The sequence below is a fragment of the Hyposmocoma kahamanoa genome, unplaced genomic scaffold (genome assembly GCF_003589595.1).
Source record: "Hyposmocoma kahamanoa isolate Upper Pololo Valley unplaced genomic scaffold, ASM358959v1 65, whole genome shotgun sequence".
Lineage (NCBI taxonomy): Eukaryota > Metazoa > Arthropoda > Insecta > Lepidoptera > Cosmopterigidae > Hyposmocoma > Hyposmocoma kahamanoa.
In genome coordinates, this window is record NW_020653853.1 from 11082290 (window position 1) to 11106345 (window position 24056).

At 36.4% G+C, this 24056-nt stretch overlaps 1 protein-coding gene across 1 annotated transcript in view; it reads left to right on the forward strand.

Moving 5' to 3' along the window:
• LOC113231233 (MOXD1 homolog 1-like) overlaps positions 1-14996 on the forward strand; it is a 58633-nt gene extending 43637 nt beyond the window's left edge. The window contains exons 5-13 of the mRNA XM_026465458.1: positions 2167-2476; positions 5080-5181; positions 10074-10237; positions 10327-10443; positions 10793-10939; positions 11485-11639; positions 12335-12435; positions 12808-12974; positions 13927-14996. Coding sequence (XP_026321243.1) covers positions 2167-2476; positions 5080-5181; positions 10074-10237; positions 10327-10443; positions 10793-10939; positions 11485-11639; positions 12335-12435; positions 12808-12974; positions 13927-14112 — 1449 coding nt within the window. The 3' untranslated portion in view covers positions 14113-14996. The remainder of the gene's footprint in view (positions 1-2166; positions 2477-5079; positions 5182-10073; positions 10238-10326; positions 10444-10792; positions 10940-11484; positions 11640-12334; positions 12436-12807; positions 12975-13926) is intronic.
• The last annotated feature ends 9060 nt before the right edge of the window (positions 14997-24056 follow it).

A 24056-nucleotide genomic window follows, 5' to 3' on the forward strand; every position in this document is an offset into this window, starting at 1 on the left:
TGATACTTTGGTCTGTGATCCGTTCTTATCGTAAGCGGCTTAGAGTTGAATTTAAATCTTAAATGTCAAGAAAGAAAGAAAAAGATTCAGTATTTCAGTATTACAGATTCAGGATTCAGTAGCAGGAAATTATGTTCCTTCTTTACAATGTAATTGATAACAAGTTTCTCTGCAATATGTGTGGTATTAAGCATAACGTAGAGTGAAATGTATTTCTAGGGCTATCTTTTAGATGCGTGTATAGGTAGATTATCGTATAATTATTTGCTCTAAGAGTCGAGGATTTCTCGGTAACTGTTTGTATAGTAAAACGTAAGATGGGCTGTTAGAGTGCCCCGGCATTATATAGCACACGGGCCACTAAATATAACCCTGGTTATTTATATGTTTAGCCGGAAATAAAATGGTTATGGGAATAACAAATTTGACTGTTCATACTCTTTCTTAGCAACGACGTCAGATTTTTATGTACAGACGAGAAAAGTTTTTAACTCTGGTCATAGTTCACTACAGGTGTCAGAACTTCGTATTCAGGAGTGAATTACTGGAACACTGGGCCAAATAATTTTGATTCGCAGTCGATACGCCAAGACGTGGAAGGATATTTTCATGTTAGGTACATAGCATTATTGGACTCTTTTAGAACAGCCTTTATAAACCTTAGTGTGCGTTCGCCCGTGACATAACTTATTCTAGTCATCACGCCTGTCACCTGGTTTCCGCTACTAAATTACACACAGTAGTTCCAATCTATGATATTAATTGCATTTGATATGAGACGTACCTATACATATATCTTAGCTGGATACTCATATATATATACGAGATATACGAGATGTGACTTTGTCAGCTGATACAGTGTTACTCACTTAGAAACATTTAACTGGAGAGTGAGAAACTTAAAAATACGTAGGTGCTATACAGATATTTATGTTCACTATTATTTGGCCACGACCTCCCTAAACGGGGTCCACTCTTATGGACCCCTGTTTACATCTCATTTCCCACAATTATTTATTTCGTTGCCATTCAGGTTCGAGTAGATCCCTGGGAGTCGATAAACACCACTTTGGGAATCATCGGCTTAGAGAAACAATAATAAAAATCTTTATTGAATCAGGACAGCTACACCATGTAGTATCTTATAGTTACGTGATATTATTATACGAGGAACATTTTAAAATAAGGTTGAACTTTAGCGGCAAAACACTACGTCTTCCACCGGATTTAATTCACGAACATTATAATGCCAAACATTTAGGATTGGGTTATTGATTTAGCTTGGGAGAAATTGGGCATAAAGTTGAGTCTTACGGTTGAAAATTACAAAGTTCCGAGCCCTTATAATTTTGAAACTATACAATTTCACTGGAATTGACATACCACGACCCTAACATTAATTTATAGATGGTATGTATTGAAAGTCATGTGATTGTTTGGGTTGTATCCAATATAGGATCAAAGTTCGGTTACATAGAGAGTGCTCACATTGTTGTCTTCGGGCTGATATAGTAGGAACAGGAGGGATAGTTCAAAACAGATTCAAATATCGTCCTCGATTACAGGAACTTGTTTAGGCTTGTAGAAGCCTAAACCAAGCCTAAACAAGAATAATTTCGAATCATGTGTAGTTTATTGAAACTTATGTCTAATAATCGCTTTTTACATGAAGGAAAACATCACAATGGAGTTTCAGGTCGGCGAAGGTTCTTATAGTTCTTAAAAGACGTGCGAACTTCTGAAACCTGGCTTGGTGGCCTGTGTCCTATTCTTTCTCCTTAGTTCTTCTTTTTTCTTCTTTATTAAGGACTTTTTTCTATTTTAGAGACCCATGACTTGGACACGTATGCTGACGTTCGATATATCAATTAATATAACCAAAGTTGTTTTCATACATTACATACACATACCTAGATCCACGAAAGCAAATATAAATTATAGAGTAAGCATAACATAGAAAGCTAGACTAAATATACACATTCAGTTAGTTCTGCGAAGTTCAAAGATAGCTAACGTCTACAGTTTAGTTATCTTTGAACTAGAAATTCTCTAAAATACTCTTTTGAGAGTCTCAGAAATGTATTGTTACCAACACTACCCCACACTGCTTAACATAGAGGTTATAAAGGGCAACATTTATTTCACAAACATGTTTTTTTTTATCAGCTTACTATCCCGCATGATATGGCAACGCTCTTCTGGTGTAAGATCTTCAAAGCGCCCGATCTTCAAAGAAAACATCACATCGTTGGCTACCAACCCTTAATTGATAGTCGACCAATTAGAAACGGACGTCCAATTATAGAGCAGAATACAGCCTCGCCAGTCCACCACATGGTGCTATACGAATGTGCGGAAGACCCCGATAAACAGTGGAACGAGTGGGCCGAAGGCGACGGCAGTTTTGGCCCCAAAAAACCTAGCGAATGGTCCGCTTGTGTGACACCCATCGCCGCTTGGGCAGTCGGGTCGAAAGGTAATTTGACAATTCTATTGTTTCCTGCTCTTCTAATTATAGACATTTTGAAATGTTAAAGTAGGTTAATGTCCATGTTAACTATTCCAGCATTTTTGAAATATTAACTTTTTGTGATACTAACCCTTCTCCAGCCTTCCTTTAATATCGTTTCTGCAATTTTAGTGTCGATATACAATGAAAATATGTGAAAGGCATAACGTACAAATCGTAGGATTTATGTGGATAAATCGTGGCTTATCGTCGATGAGTGTGTGTTTACCCTAAATAAATAGTTATACCTACCTAAATTTTTTTCTTCTCATGTCGTCTGTAGAAAAAGAACAAATATATTTAAAATTATAAAAATAAAAAAAATGTCTGATAACATGTGCTAAATGTGAACATCAAGGAATATACATACATATACGATCTAAAATAAACATGTAGGAGCAATTTCCGGCGCGGATTGCGTTTAGAGTACTCGTAAATTGTGGAGACGCGACGTGTGGACTCACTTTACGTCGTCTGTGAATATGTGATTCTGTTTTCAACGCTTTTAGCGACAAATGTACGAAATGGTGTACATTACAGCCCGACGGAAATATCTGTCGACAGTTGTCTAAGGTCACCCCACCCTGACCCTCTCAGTACCGTTACAACAGACAAAAATGTCCTTCGAGACATTTGTGGGTTGTTATTTTCCTATTTTAAATATTAATCTGGCTTATTTTTACTTTGACAAGACCAACTCTTTCAGAGTGAAATTTATTTGGCTTTTTTTACTTCGTGCCCTTGGACCATCCAAATCTTTCAGGCGAAATATTAGATATAATATACATAGAAAGTTATATAATTTAACATTTGGGGACCGTGCAAAGGTTTGCACTGTGAGTGCGCGATGTGGAGGTCCCGGGATCGATTCCCGGTAGAACCAATTTGGGGTATTAACTTTTCTAAATTGGTTCTGGTCTGGGTGTTCTGGGTAATGCCCCAGAGTGAATTCCGTCAAACTGGTACTTACAGTACAGGGAATTCCCTAGTTTGAGACAAGGCAATTAGGTGTGAGTGTCTGGCACATTACGTAATGTGCCATTGCACTTGTACAATTCCAATTCCTTTTTAAAATATCTACCATAGATAAAAACTTAGTAGTGGAATAGCCATTGTTAAACAGGGAGGAACATGGAAACTTGTACTTAGGTACAGTCAAAAAAGCACATCAAACTACATTTTTATTCGAATATTGCCACGCAACGAGATCCGTCAATGTGTAGCTGGATGTGCTGCCGTGTGTATATAAGTAATAAAATAATTATGTCATTTTGTACTTTACCTACTGGTACTCGGTTTGGTTTATAACCTTGTATGTCATATATTATTAATAGTTAACGTTCTTATAAACTTTTCAACCTAATTGATTGTTCTGGATTTGATTTAAACCTGTGTATTTTTCATCGCAGCAAATAAATATAACAGAAATATTAAATGAATAAAAGCTGACCAAAGGTGGTTATCTCTAAAAGAGATCTCTATTGTATTTTAGATTAAAAAGTTTTCAAATGTCACAAATGTAAATCTAGGACGTTATTGTTAAAATAATAATAATAACGCACACACTCAACATAGCCCCTCACTAGGGAAACCCTGTGTCGCGGGTGCCATGGACACACACATAGACAACCACAAATTACACTCAAACTCACGAGAGAAATAAATGTAGGCCATACAAATATTTCTCCCGGCCCGGGAATCGAACCTGGGACCCCTGCGTGGCAGTCCGGCATGGTATATCGTTCGGCCATGAAGGCAGTTAAATGTTATATCGTTAAGTTACCAGAAAATATGAATAAATGTAAATGTATGTAGAGTATATCTAACTATTTCAACTTTAAAGTGTCATTTGATAATAGTAGAACATTGATTGCTACAAAATAACAGTGTCAAACGAATCATATCTAACATTTACTATCTCCTAATTTTCTACGCTGATATTTTCTGCAATAAAATTACTATTGAGCAATTTGGCCGCCTGTTATACTTATTCTAACATACGATCATTAACTATTATTGTGTTGATATTGTAATTTTTAATTCGTCGCATCACACAGGTACATCGTTGCTCTGTTCCCAAAGTAAATAAGTAAAGCACATGTTATGGAAATCGCAAAACAACGATAGTACCTTAAACACCCAGACCTGGACAATATAGAAAAGTTACTTTTTCTACGTTGACCCGGCCGGGGATCAAACCCGGCACCTCAGAAATGGCGATAGCTTGAAAACCGATGTGCAAGCCAATCGATAACGAAGGTTGTCATTAATTAATTTATTATACATTTTAGGACAATTCATGAACGAATAATGCAATTATAGTATACTTACATATGAGTAATTCAATGGCATTTACGAATTTCCACTAACAAGCAAAAATAATAGACAATGAGGTAAAAAACAGTGTAATCGCCAACATATACAAAATTTTATTCATTAATTCGTTCATTTTCTACTTGTCAAAAATAAGCGAAACATGAAGTCATTTTCAATACTTGTCTTCGTTACTGTAGAAAATCCATTAACGTCTTTAATCCTCATGCGTTAATTAATGAACTACCGAATTTCAGGCGAATTCCTGCCTGAAAACGTGGGCATTCCGCTGGGTGAGAAGGCAGGCGTCTCCTACTATATGCTCGAGGTTCATTACGACAACCAAGCTTTACATGAAGGTGAGGAAATTTAAATTGCTTCATATTTGTTATTATTAATAGAAAGGCCGAACACATAAAAATTCCTTCGATCCGCATACCGTAAACGAACCAGCAGAGTTACGAATTTCTCTATACATATGTTTGTTGCAGATCTGTTTGTGTTTTTGTTTTTGGTTTTTTGTTAACGAATATCATGGTTCTTCTTTTTTAAAAGTACAAACACGAGGTTGGTGTTTATGCCAACACAGAATTTTAGGCCACAACCCATCAATCCGAAACTAGGGCGAATAAACCACGTCCTAGATCCGAACTGAAGGCGTACTTCCTACTTGAAACTTTTAATTAGATTTCGTTGTATATGTTAATTTGGCTGCTGTAGATATAATTTACCTCCTGGTGCGCAATGGTATTCAAAAATTCTGACAGAATCTGATAATAAATAATATGATGTCTTATTTTTCAATATTTTTGAATATTAATGAGTTAAGGTAGTAATCGAAATAAATAACCTTTTATTTATTAGCGTTTCAAGACGTGAAAATTTACCACAAAATACATGTAAATAAGACAGAATTTACAATTAAAAGTAAAATTTTTTGATACCGGAAACTGAAAAAAAATATCGTGAATTCTAACTTATTACATACGCTTTATGTCTAATTTTGCACACGCTAAAGTGTCTTTCAGAGCGATTGCGCAATGCATGCGATTCGTATTCGTACCTGGGGGGGCTACTCTCGATCTCCGTCCGACATCCGTCCGAAACAATTACTGTCAAATAAGTAATATTCGACAAAATTAAAAGAAAAATATCAAGTTTCATACTTGATATTTTTCTTTTAATATCAAGTATGATATTAAATGCTTCATTCGCATTATCGTATTGCTTATTTGGCAGTAATTGTTTCGGATGGATCTCGGACGGAGATCGAGAGTAGACCCCCAGTTGCGAATCCGAGAAATGATGGTTCGAAATGTCACAGGAATTATTTTATCTCTAGATGAACAAGCTATGTTCGAATTTTCTCGGATTCGAATTGGATAAATCCGATCTCTAAGGTGCAAAAGTGAATAAATCGAATACGAATCGGATGCTGTGCGCACACGCGCCAATAGTCGCAGAAACATACGAACTCGATTTAATAGATCAAATCGATGCATCCAATGAACACTGCTACAACTTTGTTTTTTATTTTTATTTTTATAAACATCCATATTAATTTACTTATATTATACCCTCCGAAATTTGTGAAAAAATAAAGAAACAAAATCCTCAAAAAAAAGAAAAAACGAATTGCGCGAAAAAAAGGAAACCAAAACAAAATAAAAACAGAACTGGTTCAAAAATTAAGTTGGCGTAGTGTTCATTGGAGGTATCGAAATGTATGAAGCTTCATTCGCATCACGCGTCTTTTCATTTGGTCAAGTATTGCTTATTTGGCAGTAATTGTTTCGGACGGAGATCGAGAGTAGACCCCCTGATCCGAGACTATATAAATCTAGAAATCTCGAACTACTTCGGATTTCGCTTGTGCACTAAGTCCGATCCGAATCCAAGAAAAAACGAATATCGTTTGTATATCAAGAGATTAAATGATCCCTTTAACATTTCGGACTGTCCTTTCTCGGATTCGGAAATAATTGGAATCCCAACATTTTTTGGTTTAAATTTAAGAAAGCCTTTAAGCGATGATGCTGTGATTTGTCGGATTGTTCGTTAAAGACAGTAAACTGACATTTAGTGGGTTACTAGTTTTTGATGTAATAGAAATAAAGGATAGACTTAGCCGATTCCCTTAGTAGGTCATCAAGGTAAATAATTTTTTTTTTAATAAATAAACTATTCAGTTATATTATTCTTAACGCGTTCATAGACAGTGCTGAAATATTACCGTATACAAAAATATCACTATTTTTCTTTGTACCGTAGTGCTTATATTGATGCAGTATAAAATGTTCAGTGTAAATAACAGTATTTTTTGTGAAAGAGTTCTTCCAGGGAAGTACTGCCACCTTACCTATTTTTTCCGCCAAGCAGTAATGTAAACGTTTACTGCGTTCCAGTTTGGAATGTTAATGATGCTGGTGAATTTACAAGCACACGGGACTTGTCAGCTAATGTCTCAGGGTGACGGGCGCAGTGGTAGTGTCCCTCAGATTTTTGCAATTCAAAGCTCTGAGTGGCACTGCAACTGTTATGGACAGACGTGTAAGCTTACCATCAGGAGCACGACTTGTTCGTCCCGTCACTTGGTGTTATATAAAAAAAAAAACAAAAAAGTATTTTTATTTATTTACTTATTTATGTATTCGGATAAATTTGTATCGTTTCTAATAGTCGCCGTGTGTAAACGTTCTAAGATCTTTGCGATTTAAAGCTCTGAGTGGTACTGCAACTGCTAGGGAAAGGCAAATGTGTAACAATCGCGCAAAACCTAGCAACTCTGTGTTTAACGTTTCTTTCTTAATGATTCTTTTTTTTACGAGTTCATTGAAACTTGAACCAAACATGTCACTATACAATAAAGATGGCAACAATATTTTGCAGATTGACATGAGTAGCTGTCAGTTTGTTATTTCTAATTTTAAATTTCGGCTATAAAACGTACTAATAACTAACTTGCAACATTTAAACGTCACGTTTCACCATGTAACGCAATCTTTTGGCTATTCAACATTTAAGGGACATCGTTTAATAATAAACGGTATTAGGTCATTAAGGGTGAAAAGGGGTAAGGACAAAAACGTGATGTGAATGCACTCTAGGGATTACTTTAAGGGTATTCGATTTCACGTAGTTGCGTTAGCTATAGGGCGGTATGTTTGTATGTCGTTGACGTTTAAGGAATTACGTATATATTTATATATCTCGCACATCGAGTATATAACCAGAAATAGAGACGAAATAAGGGCCATATATTCCTGGTAACACATTAGCGATACAGCTCTTATAAATATTAACTCCCGTTTGTACTGAAATATAGACAGACCAACTACTGACATGTATGTACGTTTCCGTATATTCCAAAAAACATTCTGTATTTATGGTAATAAAGATAATATCTCGGTGGTATGGGAAAAACAGCAAAACATCTAATTACAAAACAAACGGAATCACATTTCATCGGTAATTAAATATTAAATAAGTAATTTTGCAATTTTCCTCCATTATAGCAAAACTCAAGTTACTGGTCGATTTGAAGTGAAACAGTTGACCACACCCATTGACGACACCCGTCAATTGTTTCGAACTCGGGCTAGCCAATCGGAGCGCAGTTGTCACAGTAATGATATGGCAGAATAGTTTTCAAAAAAATTAAATGACATTTAGTCTCTATTTCTGGTTGTATAATCGCACATGACAACTTACATAATATGATCTCAAAAGTTGCTTTATATGTACGTCATTTGTATACAATTTAATTTCAAAGTGGTAGGACAACCGTATTACTTTGAAATTAAACTGTATACGAATGAAATACATATAACGCCATATTTGAGGCAAAATATAAGATAACGCAATTTTTGTGATAATACTACATATGTTCGTTGTCATGTGTGATATGTTACCTATAATGGTAATTTGTTATGGCGCAATACACACAAATCGGAAAAAATATCTTCCATTTCCGCATAAAGGTTTTTGTATGGAACTGAATATAATTATACTCACGTATATACTTTTTTGTTAACCTTATTTTTATAATGAGTGCAATCATGTAATGAAATTGTACCATCGCGTCGTCGTAATCAATTCATTATTTATTTATTTTGTTTTATTTATTTATTTATAAAGGAAACGTTCTTGTGGACTTACTGTCTGAACCAAAGCGTCCAACAAGACTTAAAATTAAAGTAAATCTTAAATATACAAGAAAAAAGGAGACAAATATCAAAGAAGATCACTTTACAAAATTGACTACAATCTAACATTTATTTTAAACTATCTTAAATTTACAAAGCAGCTAAAGGCCGCTAAGAGGACGTCATTTGTCAGCCAGTACATCGGTCTCCCGGATCTATCACCGCCGGGCACAGATCTTAGGATTTAATGGGACCGTAAAGGGACTTACACGTTATCCTAGGGTTGTGAAATTTCTTCCACGTGCAGTTTTATCACGATATTCTTTTTCTTCCCCGTTTATATTTTATTAATAACTAGTGTTAATAACAAGTGAACCTACGACCTGTTATCGTTGACTATTTTCTGTTGCACCTATACAAATAGATGTCTCATTCAACTAATATTGTACTTTAATTATTGTCCATCATAATATTGTATATGTAAATGCAGCCAGAAAGCTTGGCATCCTTTCTAAGGACAATTGCTTCAACTGTACCAAACACAAGTACGGTTGTGTATGGAGAATTGCTGCCAACTATAGGATGGCTCTGCTAAATACCAACTGCGCACCTTGGATTCAGTTAAAAAGTGTGCCAAGAGGCTTATAGATAACTCGGATTTAGGAGAGGCGAAGCTGCACAACTGGGACGTTGCCGTAAAGTTGCCCGCTTATCGGTATTCTGCAGGATTTATCATGCTCGCTCACTCCATGATAAATCCTGCGATTGAATTTCATCGTTTCATTCCGCCATTCCATCATCGGGGACTAGACGTAGACTAGAGTTCCACCTCTATATCATGTATGGAAACGTTACGCTTCCACATTTACGTGGCAAACGGCTATGAAATGGAATTCCTTACCTGCTGACTTATGCTCTGAGCACTATACTTGGGAAGTTTCAAGGCCCAACTGAATAGGCATTATTTAGGAGTGCATGTTCCATTGTCGACCTCATCGTCATTTTCCATCAGGTGAGATGGAGCTCAAAATTAAATGCGCACTTATTTTATCCTAACAAAAATATCAAAAATAATTGTTTCCAACCACGTATGTATTTGTTTTCAGTGCTGGATAGCTCTGGAATAAGAATCCACTACACCCCATCACTACGAGCCCATGACGCAGCATTACTCGGAGCCGGGATTGGAATTTCTGCCTTACACGTTATCCCGCCTAAACAACGACAATACAAAACAGTCGGAATTTGCAGCCCGGAATGTACTAACAGTGTTAGTATCTTCATATAACAAAAGAAAACAGAAAAAGCCAATCAAAGCAAAACAAAGACTAACTCTAACCTAACTTTTTCATTTTTCAGACTATGCCAGAAGAAGGAATCAACATCGTGTCTGTTCTTCTCCACGCTCACGGAACAGCGAGAAAGATTTCTTTGAAGCATGTTAGGGGCAACCAAGAATTACCCAGGATCTCGGAGGTAAACATACACTTTTTAATAAGTTGCTATTAACGCCATCTGTAGTAGTGTCATGGAACTTGAAATGCTTCAGAATTTGGACTCGTTCAATAGTTCTTTAAATATCGCTTAGATGTCGCCACATAATAGAAACTAAATACTTCCGCTTGATGTTACTAGATGGCGTCAGCAGTAATAGAAATCAGGAATATTATGCATAGGGATAAGGGTTTGCTTAAACAAGACGTTTGGTACTGGGTAATACAAGGTATTGATTGAATCCATGCTTTCGTAGATGGTAAACAGAAATGCAAATGACGTGATAGGAAAGGTTGTTGTAATTATTCCGAAGTGATTTTACATTTATCAGGAAAATTCCTACGACGCAAGGTACCAGCAATCTCGTGTCGTTCCTGGCGGCAGGAAGTTCTACAAAGGAGACACTTTGATCACAGAATGTACTTACGACAGTACTTCGCGTGAGAAACCCATATTGGGTGGATACTCCGCATCTCAGGTAAGAATAGTATGTACTAGCTATTCTAAAATCTATTCTTTGTTCTAAAAGCTGTCACGCTATTCTTTGACCTTGAACAAAACGCCTCTAGTATTGCCACTAGCCGAGCTAATTTACCCTAAAATTCTGCATTACGAAAGGATTAAAATTTAAATTGTCAGTCCTTTGCATTTCTTCGTGTTATTTCTAATGGTTTGTTTTTCTGATTTCAAATTACAAGCAAATTTCAATTCAATTCAATTCAATTTCAAATTCTTATTTTTATTTAGAACAGAACAAATTATTATTATTAAGCATTAAAATTGTTCTTACACAAAAAAAATTGACATTAATTGTCTTATTAGTCGTCCAAATCTCTCTCTGTTTGTCGTTTAGACTACGACATATTATATGTAAGATACATAGATTTGGGTGTATAAACAGTCCCTAATTTAAATTACTTTGAATGCTATTCGAACAAATTTCTATGACAAATGATCACTGTTCACAGTACCAACCTGTTCATTATCGCTACAGTACAAACCTAATAATGTATTCTTTTTCAGGAAATGTGCCTTTCATTCATTTTGTACTACCCTCGTACGGAGCTCGCTGGGTGCTACTCCATGACTCCTGTTAAAGAATTTTTTGAAACCTTCGGCGTCAGAGAATTCTACGGTCTCAGCATTTTGCAAGTTGAGAACATTTTCCTATCTAATGGGTAAGTTGGGAATCTTTGTACATATTTCTTATATTATATTATTGCCTCGGTGATCCAACGTTTTCCTCTGTGGAAGCTGTCTGGCACAGTGCCTGTTCCTATGGACAGGTACCGGGTTCGATTCCCGGTAGGACCAATATGGGACATTTCCAAATCGGCTCTATTCTGAGTATTTTAGGAAGTGCCCCTCAGTGAATTCCGTTGCTCTGGTAGTAAATAAATAATATTAGATAAATATTAGACAACATCGCATGTTTTGATCCATTTTTTATCCCAAAATAAGTAACTATTTAAAACGCTTGCATTAGGGAAATCGAAACCAAAACCGGAGACAATATAGAAAAGTTAGTTTTCCACATTAATCCGGCCAGGAATCAAACCTGGGCCCTCAGAGATGGCGACACTGTGAAAACCGATGTGCAAGCCACTCGACCACAAAGGTCGTCAAACAGTTTTATATTTAATCGTTATTCATAGTACAGGAAATTCCGTTCTTTGACTTCAACGAAACACTTTATCTGTCAGTCATTAAAGGCCACTGTGTGTATGCAATACGTAAACAATTGTTTAAGTTTTCTTAGAGAATTTGTATATATTTACTACTTAATCTTACTGCCATAATTTTAATTAGTTTACGTAGCTATAATTTCAAAATGTACGAGAGTTTAAGGTGTTATTTATTGTGAACGTTTCAGAAATCTAGACAATCTGCTACCTTCGCAATTAGACTCTGAAATGAGAAGAAACCCTGAAGAAGGTGCAATGCAGGGCGACGATCAAGGTGTTGGATTAATGAGTAAGTTTTTGTTTTAATATTATCTTATAAAATCTTATTTTCATCCATGTGCGATGAAATTACACGATTTTCCTTCCTCTTTTCATCATTAGGGGAGTAAACGTAGACGGGGTTAAAAAAAACTGGTGTTATATCAACCTTCTTGTAGCACAGTTAAATAAACACTTTTCGTTATTTAAATATATGAATGAATTTGTAAATAAATTAATTGAAAATTCTTTATAGAAATTACAATGACAATTTATTTCATAATGCTAAGTATGTTTTACCAATATTTGAAAAGGTGATATTTGAGAAAGTACACTAAAGAAAAAATTCAAAGATTCATTCACAACAGTCTTTTAATTGAAAATTTTTTTCCTGCATTTCCAGAGGAGCTGATAATTCGTGAACCACCGGAGTTCCGCAACAAAACGTTCATGGCCCATCTAAACGAGATGCCTTGGTCGGAGCCACTGCTCACTGAGAAGATCGAGATTTCATTCTACAAGGGCATGCACATGACATTCTGTAAAAACCGCGATGATACTTGGGGAGCAGTGAGTTTTCAACAACATAAGTTATACTCTATATACAGTAGTAGACATGGGATAGAGGCGAAGAAGATTCCATACAACCATGAATACGCTCTATTTCATGAGACTTAGCAGCCCGAATCCAACTTATACATAGGTTAACATTGAAGAACCAGTATCCAGAATAGGAAGTAATATGTTGGCTAAAAGTCACTAGCTAACTTTAAACATAAAAATAGTGTTTTCTTGGGGTATTGTTTTTCTAATGGGGCTGACATGTTCAATAACGATCAAAGTCCCTAAATAAATAAGAGTAAAAAAAACATTTTCTTTTAAAATGTTATTGTCTATGGTCCTTTTAAATATGACATTTTACACATTTTACGCATAACATTTTATACATTTTAAGAATAGGCAGCCGGCTAATTTGAATTGAAATAAATCCGGTGAATTTAATTTATGAAAAACGCCCAGAACTGTTGAATCGTAAAAGTATCGTATTTCACCATAGTAGTACCAAACCACACACATTTTTAAAAGCCGTCAAAAACTACTGCAGTCAGGTTGGAATATGTATTCTCATCCCCTATAATCGCCCGACATCAGCCCTCGTGATTTTCACTTGTTTCGGTCTTTACAAAATTCTTTGTATGGACACGGTTTTGATAACGAAGAGATTTGATAACAAATGACACTTAGAAGCTGTATTTCATAAAGACAGGATTTTTTATAAAAGATGCAATCTAAAATTACCCGAAAGTTGACAAAATACTGTAATTATGACAACATAGCCAATACCTTATTAATTAAAGTTTAATATTTATTTCTTTTAAATATATTTCAATTAGTGTGAGTCAGTTGGAGAACAACTAAATTTTAGTTCTTCCTTGGATCGCTAGGTGGGCGCTGTACGATTTGGTGACTATCAACATTAACATGGTACTATGTAGTAATTTCTCTTTTTTTTCTGTTTCAGCCTATTCAAATCATTACTTTCCCGAACTACACGGAGATCATAAACAACGACACCGTCGAAAAATCTTGTCACTACAAGAACATCGACGGTATACCGTCGGTAACAATGGCTGCAGCACATACAAGCAAAATCATTTTCAACTCCGCCATCATGGCTGTCAGCGCGATGGTCATTATTGCGCGGTAAAACACTTTAAAAAGTACAGAAGCCAATGAATGTTGTTGTTTTTAACGTTTTGTGTTATCTTTCGTTTGAATGCGAGTTTGTTTTTTCGTATTTTATAAATGAACCAAATTGCAATTATGGTGTATTATAACGGATCAACAAAAGCCATTGTTTAACGTTTTTTCTTATTACCAATCTTATTTTTCTTTTGAAACTATTACTTTTGTAGCGTTACTTTTTTCCCTGATTTCTTCATCTTATTTTCAAGCATCGAATTTTTTGTTGTAGGTACCGTTGTCTATCAGTGTCATGGAAAATTTATACCGAAATTCTGTATCGAAACTCTGATTTTTCATATGAGCCCGACCGTGACGTATTTAAATAAAAATATTTTACTAATATTGTTACAGAAAGAGTGTACCTTTGAATACACATACTTGAAAAGCTTACGTAGAAGTATTTCATAATTTTATCGTGTACTTTTTTATATTTCTTAGCGTATCTTAATACTTTCCATGTATATTTATCCCAAACACTATAGTATGAAAACCAACGCTTCACTGTACCTTTTTAAATAACGAAATGTACAGTACATAGTAGCCTAAAACGAGTTAGTGATTTTATGTACTTATGACGAACGTATTGTGATTGATAGTATGATAATAAACAAGAACATGCGTTATAAAGTTATATAAGCAACAATTATGCGACAACAGTGCCTGTGCCGTTGTGCCTTGCTTTGAGAAAATGCATAATGAAGCTTTGTGTTTGCATCCCATTAGGGGTAATGAAAATTAAATTTTGTTATACCCTTTCCAATATTAGGGTATCTTACATTAAGTGTAAAACTACTTGTCCATATACATTCTTAATGTTTATAAAAGCGTCTTGAGGATACTAAAAAAAAAAAACAAATTAAAATTACCCAGAATAGTTTCGTCTATTTAGTACTTTTTGTAATTATTTATTCGAATGGATGGAGTGAAAGGAGCTTGGCGGAGTAAGCTGTGAACGGATATGCTATGAATGTAATAAAGCTTGCTGCTTTGAAGTGGGAAATATGAAAAAATAATAAATGCTTAATTTACTTGTCGAGAAGGTTCTCGCAGTTTTAGGTCCATTTTGCGTTTACCCTTAGGGCGCCTTCAAATTAGACGCTTATAGACTTCGGTCACTTATAGAAGCGTTGAGTAGAAACGTACTAATTTGCATACAATACAAGCGCAGTCGCAGCGCCACTGTCGCACCACTGCAGCGCTTCTATAAGCGTCCAATTTGAAAGTGCCCTTAAGCAATTAATATTGATTATCTAAACACTATTGCTTAAGAAAGATTTCTTTTGTTTTATTATGATGATTGATGTCGAAAGGTACGAATTCCTTTTGTGACTGACTTTGAGATTTTTATCTTATTCCAGTAGATATGTTTTGCATATTGTTTGTGTGCGTACATATGTGTGCGCCTTAGATTATTAGTAATTTGCAAACCATTGTAAACCTCGAAGTTTTACAAAGTCAATAATGTTCCAATGCAATAATTCAATTAATTTTAATAACTATTACAATTCTTTTTGTATAGAAAATTAGTATTTCAATTCTATTCTTATTTTCTATATTAAAGATCACTAGTTAGCATGTTTTAGCGAACAAAATGTGACAATTATTTTTTAATAAAACCGAAAATGTGAAGATATTTAATATGTTATAATTAGGGCTGTGCTTATAGGCCTACGTTTATCTATTTCTGCAACTTTACTATAGGGTTACTATTTTTGTAGAATTTGCTAGCAATATTTTTGTATACATTTATCATTAAAAAAATTATAGTACATACTCAATTTTGCAGTAGTTTAGAAGCATGTAGAGTTGCAGAAATGGTTTTGTAGATTTCAAATACCCGAGAAACATTTGTTTTTCGAGTCATAATCGTAATTAGTTATAACTATTTGCATTTTGCTACTATTTTTTTAATTTATACCTTTTAAGGTTGTAGTGTAAGAATACGCTTAGTAATTAATTTAAGTTTTATTTATTTATAAAGTCAATATAATGTGTTTTATTATCTTGATAAATATGTTTTTATTACTCCCTCCATGAATTATTTTAACAGTGAAAAGTTACTTTTCTTTGCATAGTTTCTGTTTTGATTAAATAAAATGAGAATAAAAAAAGAAAAGGGAATCTATTTTGAAACTTGAACATTAATATGGAAATCGAGTAGATTAAGCTAATCTATTTCCTGTTATGTAGTTGCAACTTACTTTGTTAGAAAATAAACTATGGCTTATTTTAAATGTGGTGACAAACTCATTTATTGCAGAAATGTGTCGACTGTTATACATTGTTGGTCTCAAAATAGGATAACTCCGAATGATTTGCAAGTGTATTGTATTCCTTTTAAATTCAATATTTACTAAAGGAACATCACTCAAGTTGTGAAAACAGTAGGATCACCCTTAGCTTCTTGGATCGAAGGCCCTTAGAGTGACTACAACGATCTCCTCAGTGATCGCCAGTACGAATTCCGAAGAGGGCGATCTACTGGGGATCTTCTTGTGTACGCCTCTCACTTATGGAGCGACTTATGGCGAAGCCATTGCAGTGGCTTTAGACATTTCTAAGGCCTTTGACAGGGTCTGGTACGCAAGCCTTTTAAGCAAGCTTCTCTCTTATGGGCTTCCCACTAGCCTTTGCAATTGGATTTCGGATGTATTGAATGAACGTTCGATTCGAGTGTTCTTAGAAGGCTACTCTTCCGAATATCGGGCGATAGATTTCCCGAGAGAGTTCCTCAGGGTTCTGTACTCTCCGCAACCCTCTTTCTGCTGCATATAAATGATATGTTGATTCCAGGTACCTTTGTGTATGCTGATGACAGCACAGTTGTGGACAAGTACTTGACCAATGCAAGGGTCAGTGGAGAAGAAATCCAGTCTTGTCGAGAATCCATGGTTAGTCGTTTGAATTTGACACTTAAGGCAATCTCCAATTGGGGCGATGCCCATCTTGTCAAATTTAATGCTACCAAAACGCAGGCGTGTCTTTTCTCCACTAAACGGAGTCCCTTTCACCTGACTCCGAATTTTCGTGATACATCCATACCGATAGCCGACCGTCTTCACCTACTTGGAATGGACCTGTCGTCGAATCTGAACTTGGGCTGATACATTGAATCTAAGGCAAACAATGCAGCCAGGAAGCCTGGCATCCTTTCCAAGGTGAGGCGTTACTTCACACCGGGACAGAACAGTTGCTTCAGTTGTACCTAGCACAAGTCCGATCGTATATGGAGTACTGCTGCTCCATTTATGAGATGGCTCTGCTAAATACCAACTGGCCACCTTGAATTCAATAGACAAGTGTGCTAAGAGGCTTACAGGAGGCGAAGCTGCAGAGCCTTGAACACCGCCGTAGAGTGGCCAGCTTAAAAAATAAAAATAAAATTTGTTAAGACGGCGCCGCGTTCGAAGCTCGCACGAAGCATCGTTGGCAGAACGGTAGTAGTTGTTTTCATTACAATTGAGCATTTAAAAAGTGAATGATATTTATGAATCAGTGTTTATTTTTTTATTTATAAGTATTTTTTTATACCTGTCACACAGGAATAATTGTTATTTGAAAATAAAGTTTTTCTCCGAAGAAATGAAATTTGAACAAGCTAATTGCAGCATATTTACTGCAGCAAAAATATGATTAATTTTGTCGTATGTATATCCTAAATGTCATTGTATATTCTGTGTTTATTTTTCAGTTACTCATTTTAAAGCAGCTTAGTATTATAGTTAGCTTCAAATCGCTGCCATTTCATTTGTTTTTCGGGACATTTATTATTTCCTTTACTTTATGACATCAATTTCCTTATAACAATTTTTTTATGTGGTAATGATTTCTCAAAACACAAACGTATCATCCATCTTATTCGATTCTATCAACGGAATAACCCTGTGATTAAGAAAAGTTTCGAGGTCTGTCAGTTTTATTTTATTTCCTTCAATAGCAAACTGCGATTTAAGTTCTGAAAGAAGTCGATTAACTGTTTTTATTTTAACCTTAAACACATCCGGATGTTCTGGTTGTAATGTTATACGAATTGGTTGGGAAGTACTTAGATCATACTCCTTAACAATAGTAACGGAATTCAATGTACTTGATTGAAAGGTTATTATTGGTTTCGTACTGATATACGATAGATATACGGCAAGATTAACTGGCATATCGTTGGTAGAACCATCCAATGTTTCACTCTGTTTACGTTTACGAAAAAAATCATCAATTCTTCTTCTGTCCTCTTCGTTAAGGTTAATGGTATTTGGATTACGTACAGTCGTTGGATGTAAATTTGCACGTTTAATAAAATCTTTATTTATCTCCCATTCTTTCTCTCTCTTTTCAATTGGCTCTCCTGTTCTATATTGTTGCTTTTGATTTCTTTTAATTATATCCTCCATACTGCTTGTTAGGACGGGCTCTTCAATATATTTATCTTCATCTTGTCTTTGAACAGGTTTCCAAATTTTGAAGTTATTGCTGAAAATTTTAAAAAGTGCATGTCACAAGTTGACCGTAGAAACTTATTATTTGTTGTTTCTTGACACATCAGAAAATACTGAAATAATTTAATAAACATTTCGATACCTCCAATGAACACTACGCCAACTTAATTTTTGAACCAGTTCTGTTTTTATTTTGTTTTGGTTTCCTTTTTTTGGCGCAATTCGTTTTATCTTTTTTTTTTTGGGAATTTTGTTTCTTTATTTTTTCACAAATTTCGGAGGGTATAATATAAGTAAATTAATATGGATGTTTATAAAAATAAAAATAAAAAACAAAGTTGTAGCAGTGTTCATTGGATGCATCGATTTGATCTATTAAATCGAGTTCGTATGTTTCTGCGACTATTGGCGCGTGTGCGCACAGCATCCGATTCGTATTCGATTTATTCACTTTTGCACCTTAGAGATCGGTTTAATCCAATTCGAATCCGAGAAAATTCGAACATAGCTTGTTCATCTAGAGATAAAATAATCCCTGTGACATTTCGAACCATCATTTCTCGGATTCGCAACTAGGGGGTCTACTCTCGATCTCCGTCCGACATCCATCCGAAACAATTACTGCCAAATAAGCAATACTTGACCAAATGAAAAGACGCGTGATGCGAATGAAGCTTCATACTTGATATTTTTCTTTTAATTTTGTCGAATATTACTTATTTGACAGTAATTGTTTCGGACGGATGTCGGACGGAGATCGAGAGTAGAACCTTTGACACGAATCGGACGTAGTGTGCAAATGCTCTTACTCATTGAAACTTTAATTTCTTTTTCGGATCTAAATCACGTATATTTGTTTTTTAAAACAAACCAACGTTTCGGGCCCTTTGTAGCTCTCATGTTCATTCTCTGACTTCACGGTGTGCTTGAAAAAGAAAATACATAAGAGTGGCGTACATTAGGCGTACGTAAATTAGGGGATGAATCCGGTTTATTGGAATTCACTCACCTTCCGTTAAACGATTACAATAAAACTTGGCAAATAGATGTAATTCCACAAACTTTTATAAAAAAAGGTATACAATTATTATTTACAAGTATTCAAATATTTGTAGCCGCTAGAGTATATCCAATATCCTACACACGCGGAATATTATAATAAATAACAATAACAATTGTGATTAAATTCGAAACTAGAGCGTGTTAGAAAGTTAAACTGCATTTTTCCGACACATTTATTTTAGTAGAATTCATGGTAATATTTTTTTATATTAAGAAAAAACTTACCACCATACGTTATTTCACAGTTTACTTTTTATTAACCGCTCAGCCTCAATTACACAAAAAAAAAATTGCCAAAAATGGAAGAGAAACTGCTCTCAGCGTTAAAACGTGAGTAGACAAAATACATTTACTTTAACTTTACCAAAACTCACCAACTCAATTATTTATTTATTCCTCTAGTTATTTTTACAGAAGAAAACCCATTGTTATTTCGTTTAATTATAATTATATATTTCATCATTTACGCCTATTATACATTGTAGGTATTACTAATGTAAGCATTCACATTATGTAAACGTTTACACCATAAACCGTTAGGTATATGCCTACCTACGTACCTGTTCTTGTATATATTTATATCATTTATTGCATTATTGTATAATATCGTCGTCGGCTTACTATATACACTCAATAATATCGATACAAACGAGACTGCTAGTTTAAGTGTCATTTCACAGTGATTAAGGAATATATTTTAAACTCGTTGAAAATGCATAATTATAAAATAGTATTAATACAAGAATATTTTCTCGTTTTATCATTCGAACAATACCACAAAAGACTTCAAAGATATATTTCAAACAGTCATTAGTGAACACATTATTTTTAAAAACAAATTCCGATAAAACAAAAAGAAGTCGTCATCTTTGTTTTTTAAAGTTTTATTGTAATCACTAGATACGCGACAGGCTTCAGAGCTGTACGAATCGTAGTGCATACGTGATGGGGAGGCGCATGACTCGTATTGCTTATTATAAGACTACGAAGATCTTGTAATACTGTGATACTAATCAACCAGTCTTGAAATCTTTAGAATTTTAAATGAGTTTTTAGAATTTTAAATGTATTTACATTAAAAAAAATTAAGACCCATTCATTGTGCTCTTAATATGTCAAGGTAGCTGCTTAATAAATCACAATCAAGCTTTATTTACGCACTGCGTAGGTACTTCGAGTTCACAGGATGGCTCTACAAATGAGTGAAATTAATTACGACACCCTGTTTACCATCACCAATTCAATTAACATATTATACTAAGCTATGTTGATCGACATTTTACACAATTACCATGCTTTTTACCTGCGTCGATTTAATATCCAACGTATTAACCAGAGATGGTTGAGAAAAACTAGAGCTACAAACTATTTGCAATAGATTTGTCTATTAGGTAGAGTCAGCCAGCAAAACTGAAGTCCAAAGATGGCATAATCGTAACATCCAAACCAGAGTTTTTGTTATGGAAATCGAAAATCTAGAAAAGTTAGTTTTTCTACATTGAACCGGCCGAGGTCGAACCAGAGACCTCGTAGTGGCGACACCATTAAAACCGGTGTGCAAGCCACTTGACCACGGAGGTTGTCAAAATATTTATTTTTTAGACAATATTTTTTTAAAAGGTATAGTAATCTACTGCGTAGTAAAGCAGATAATGCTTTGAACTGCGCCGTAAAGTTCCCAGCTTATCTGTATTCTGTAGGATATTTTACGGAAAGTGCGCAATGGAATTGCATGAAATAATTCCGCAATCCCCCTTTCATCATCGGGGGACTAGACGTAGGCTGGGATTCTATTCCAGTGATATGGATATAACTACACAGAATTTGCACAAAGCGTTAAGGTGGATTCACAATTCACAAACTCGGGCAACTACATCAACTACTTATATTCCGTGAAAGATCTTTAAACTACGAAATGTCTAACAAGCCGACCACGAGTTCCGAGACACTCCTCCTAACCATTTTGGGGGTTGATATTGCTCGCTACCGTAGGCTTACCCTCAAGACCCTACAAGTGACACCTGGGTGGTGCTAAAGAGCAACAACTACCGGTGGTAGGCTTCGGCCGTGGCTGGTAACCACCCTCCCGACGCACTCGAGTCGCCAAATGGTGTATTCGTGTTCCGGCTCGTGTTCGGGAGTTGCCATTAGGAGGTCGGGTTTGAAGAGTTGCAATGCGTCCAACGACGAGTAGTAGCTGCTTGTACTGCCACACTGAGCACTCGGTTCTGGAGGCTAGCGGTATCCGAATCACGGTGCACCGTTGGCCAACCGTAGGAAATTGGGGACCCAAGTAGCAAGAAAGCCACGTAGCAGGTTCTCAGATGTTGAGTCTCATACGGCTAATTGCTTGGACCTACTGCTAACAACTGATCCAGACCGATACTCGGTGGTTGTGGATGCACCATTGGATACCTCTGACCACTGTCTGATGAAAGCTGTATCCGTATACTCCCCACCCTATCAGGACCACAGTGGTACGAGACGGGTGTGGCGATACAGGTTGGAACGAAATACGCCATTTTTATCCCTGTCAGGCTTGCTTTACTTCAGTTGAGGTTTTGCGGTTGGGCATAGTGTATTATATACCATACTTCGATGTACCCAATGGACCTCAAACTCGTTCATGGTTTAACGCTGACTGTAGTCGTACTGAAGCAGAAAAATAGTCTACGTACCAAGTTTGGGCAGATGCTCGACTGTAGAAGAAGAAGAGCAAAAGTGTGTTACAAGTTCGACCATGTGCGCCACATAGGGGCCAAGCTTGCCTCTTTCTCAGCAGGCAGCAACTCCTTTTAGTCCCTGGCCAAAGCGGTCGAAAAAAACTTTAGTAGCCACTCATAACTATCACTGCTGAGGCCAGACGACTCGCTGCCCATAAGAGAAGGCGAATCTCTTCGCCTCACTCTTTGCAGAGAGTTCGCGTCTGGATGCCGCAGGATACCTACCACCTTCTTTACCGCAGACAGGCTGCACTATGGCGCCAGTTCGCACACGCCAAAAAGAGGTACTCAGAACTCTGCGAAGTCTAGACGTGCTTAAGTGCATAAGTCCTGCGTAACTGTGCGCCTGAGTTGTCTCCTATTCTCACATGCCTGTACCGCCTCTCGCTTAAGACTGGTGTAGTTCCCAGATCGTGAAAGCTTGCAAATGTGCAACCAGTGCCTAAAAAAGGCAGCAGAGCTGACCCTATCAACTATAGACCTATCTCAGTCACTTCCATACTCTGCAGGACTATGAAACGTGTACTTAACAACCGTCTCTTGTCACACCTTGAAGACAACGACCTCCTTCGTGATCGCCAATACGGATTCCGACGAGGGCGATCAACTGGGGATCTTCTTGTACATGCCTGTCATATATGGAGCGAGGCTACAGAAAAGCAAGGTGAAGCACTTACACTGTCTTTGGATATTTCTTAAACCTTTGACAGGGTCTGGCGTCTTCACCTACTTGGAATGGACCTGTCGTCCAATCTAAACATCGGCAGTTACATTGAATCCGTGGCCAAAAATGCAGCCAAGAAGCATGGCATCACACCGGGACAGTTGCTTCACCTGTACCAAGCACAAGTTCGGTCGTGTATGGAGTACTGCTGCAGCGAAGCTACAGAGCCTTGAACACCGCCGTAGAGTTTCCAGCTTGTCGGTATTCTACAGGATATATCACGGAAAGTGTGCGATGGAATTGCATAATTTGATTCCACCTTTCCCTTTCCATCATTACGAGACTAGACGTTCCACCCCTATGTTGTGGATATGCCCCGGATTCGCACGAAGCGTTTCGCTTCCACATTTGTATGGCGAGCGGCTAGTGCTGCAGACTTGGACCTTTTGAAGGCGAGAGTGAATAGATATTATTCAAGTGTGCATGCTACATCCTCGACCACGCTACGTCACTTTCCATCAGATGAGATGTAATGAAAAAACAAAATAAAAAAAACACCCCAACTTTTTTTTTTTTTTTATACCTGACAGGCAAATGACTCCACTTAGTTAACTTAGTTAACCAGGTGCAATAATAATATAATAATAATATTAATAACGCACACACTCAACAACAACAAGCACTAGGGAAACCCTGTGTCGCAGATGCCATGGACACACACATAGACAACCACACATTACACACAAACTCACGAGAGAAATAAATGTAGGTCATACAAATGTTTCTCCCGGTCCGGGAATCGAATCTGGGACCTCTGCGTGGCAGTCCGGCATGGTAACTGTTCGGCCACGGAGGCAGTTAAATGAGTGGTTACTTGCTCGAGGGTGCGACTGAACCCGACTGAACCCAAGATTTTATCGTAGGACCTCATACAATCACCGCCAACTATACGCACACAAACACAAACACACACACATCCACACACACACACACACACACACACACACACACACACACACACACA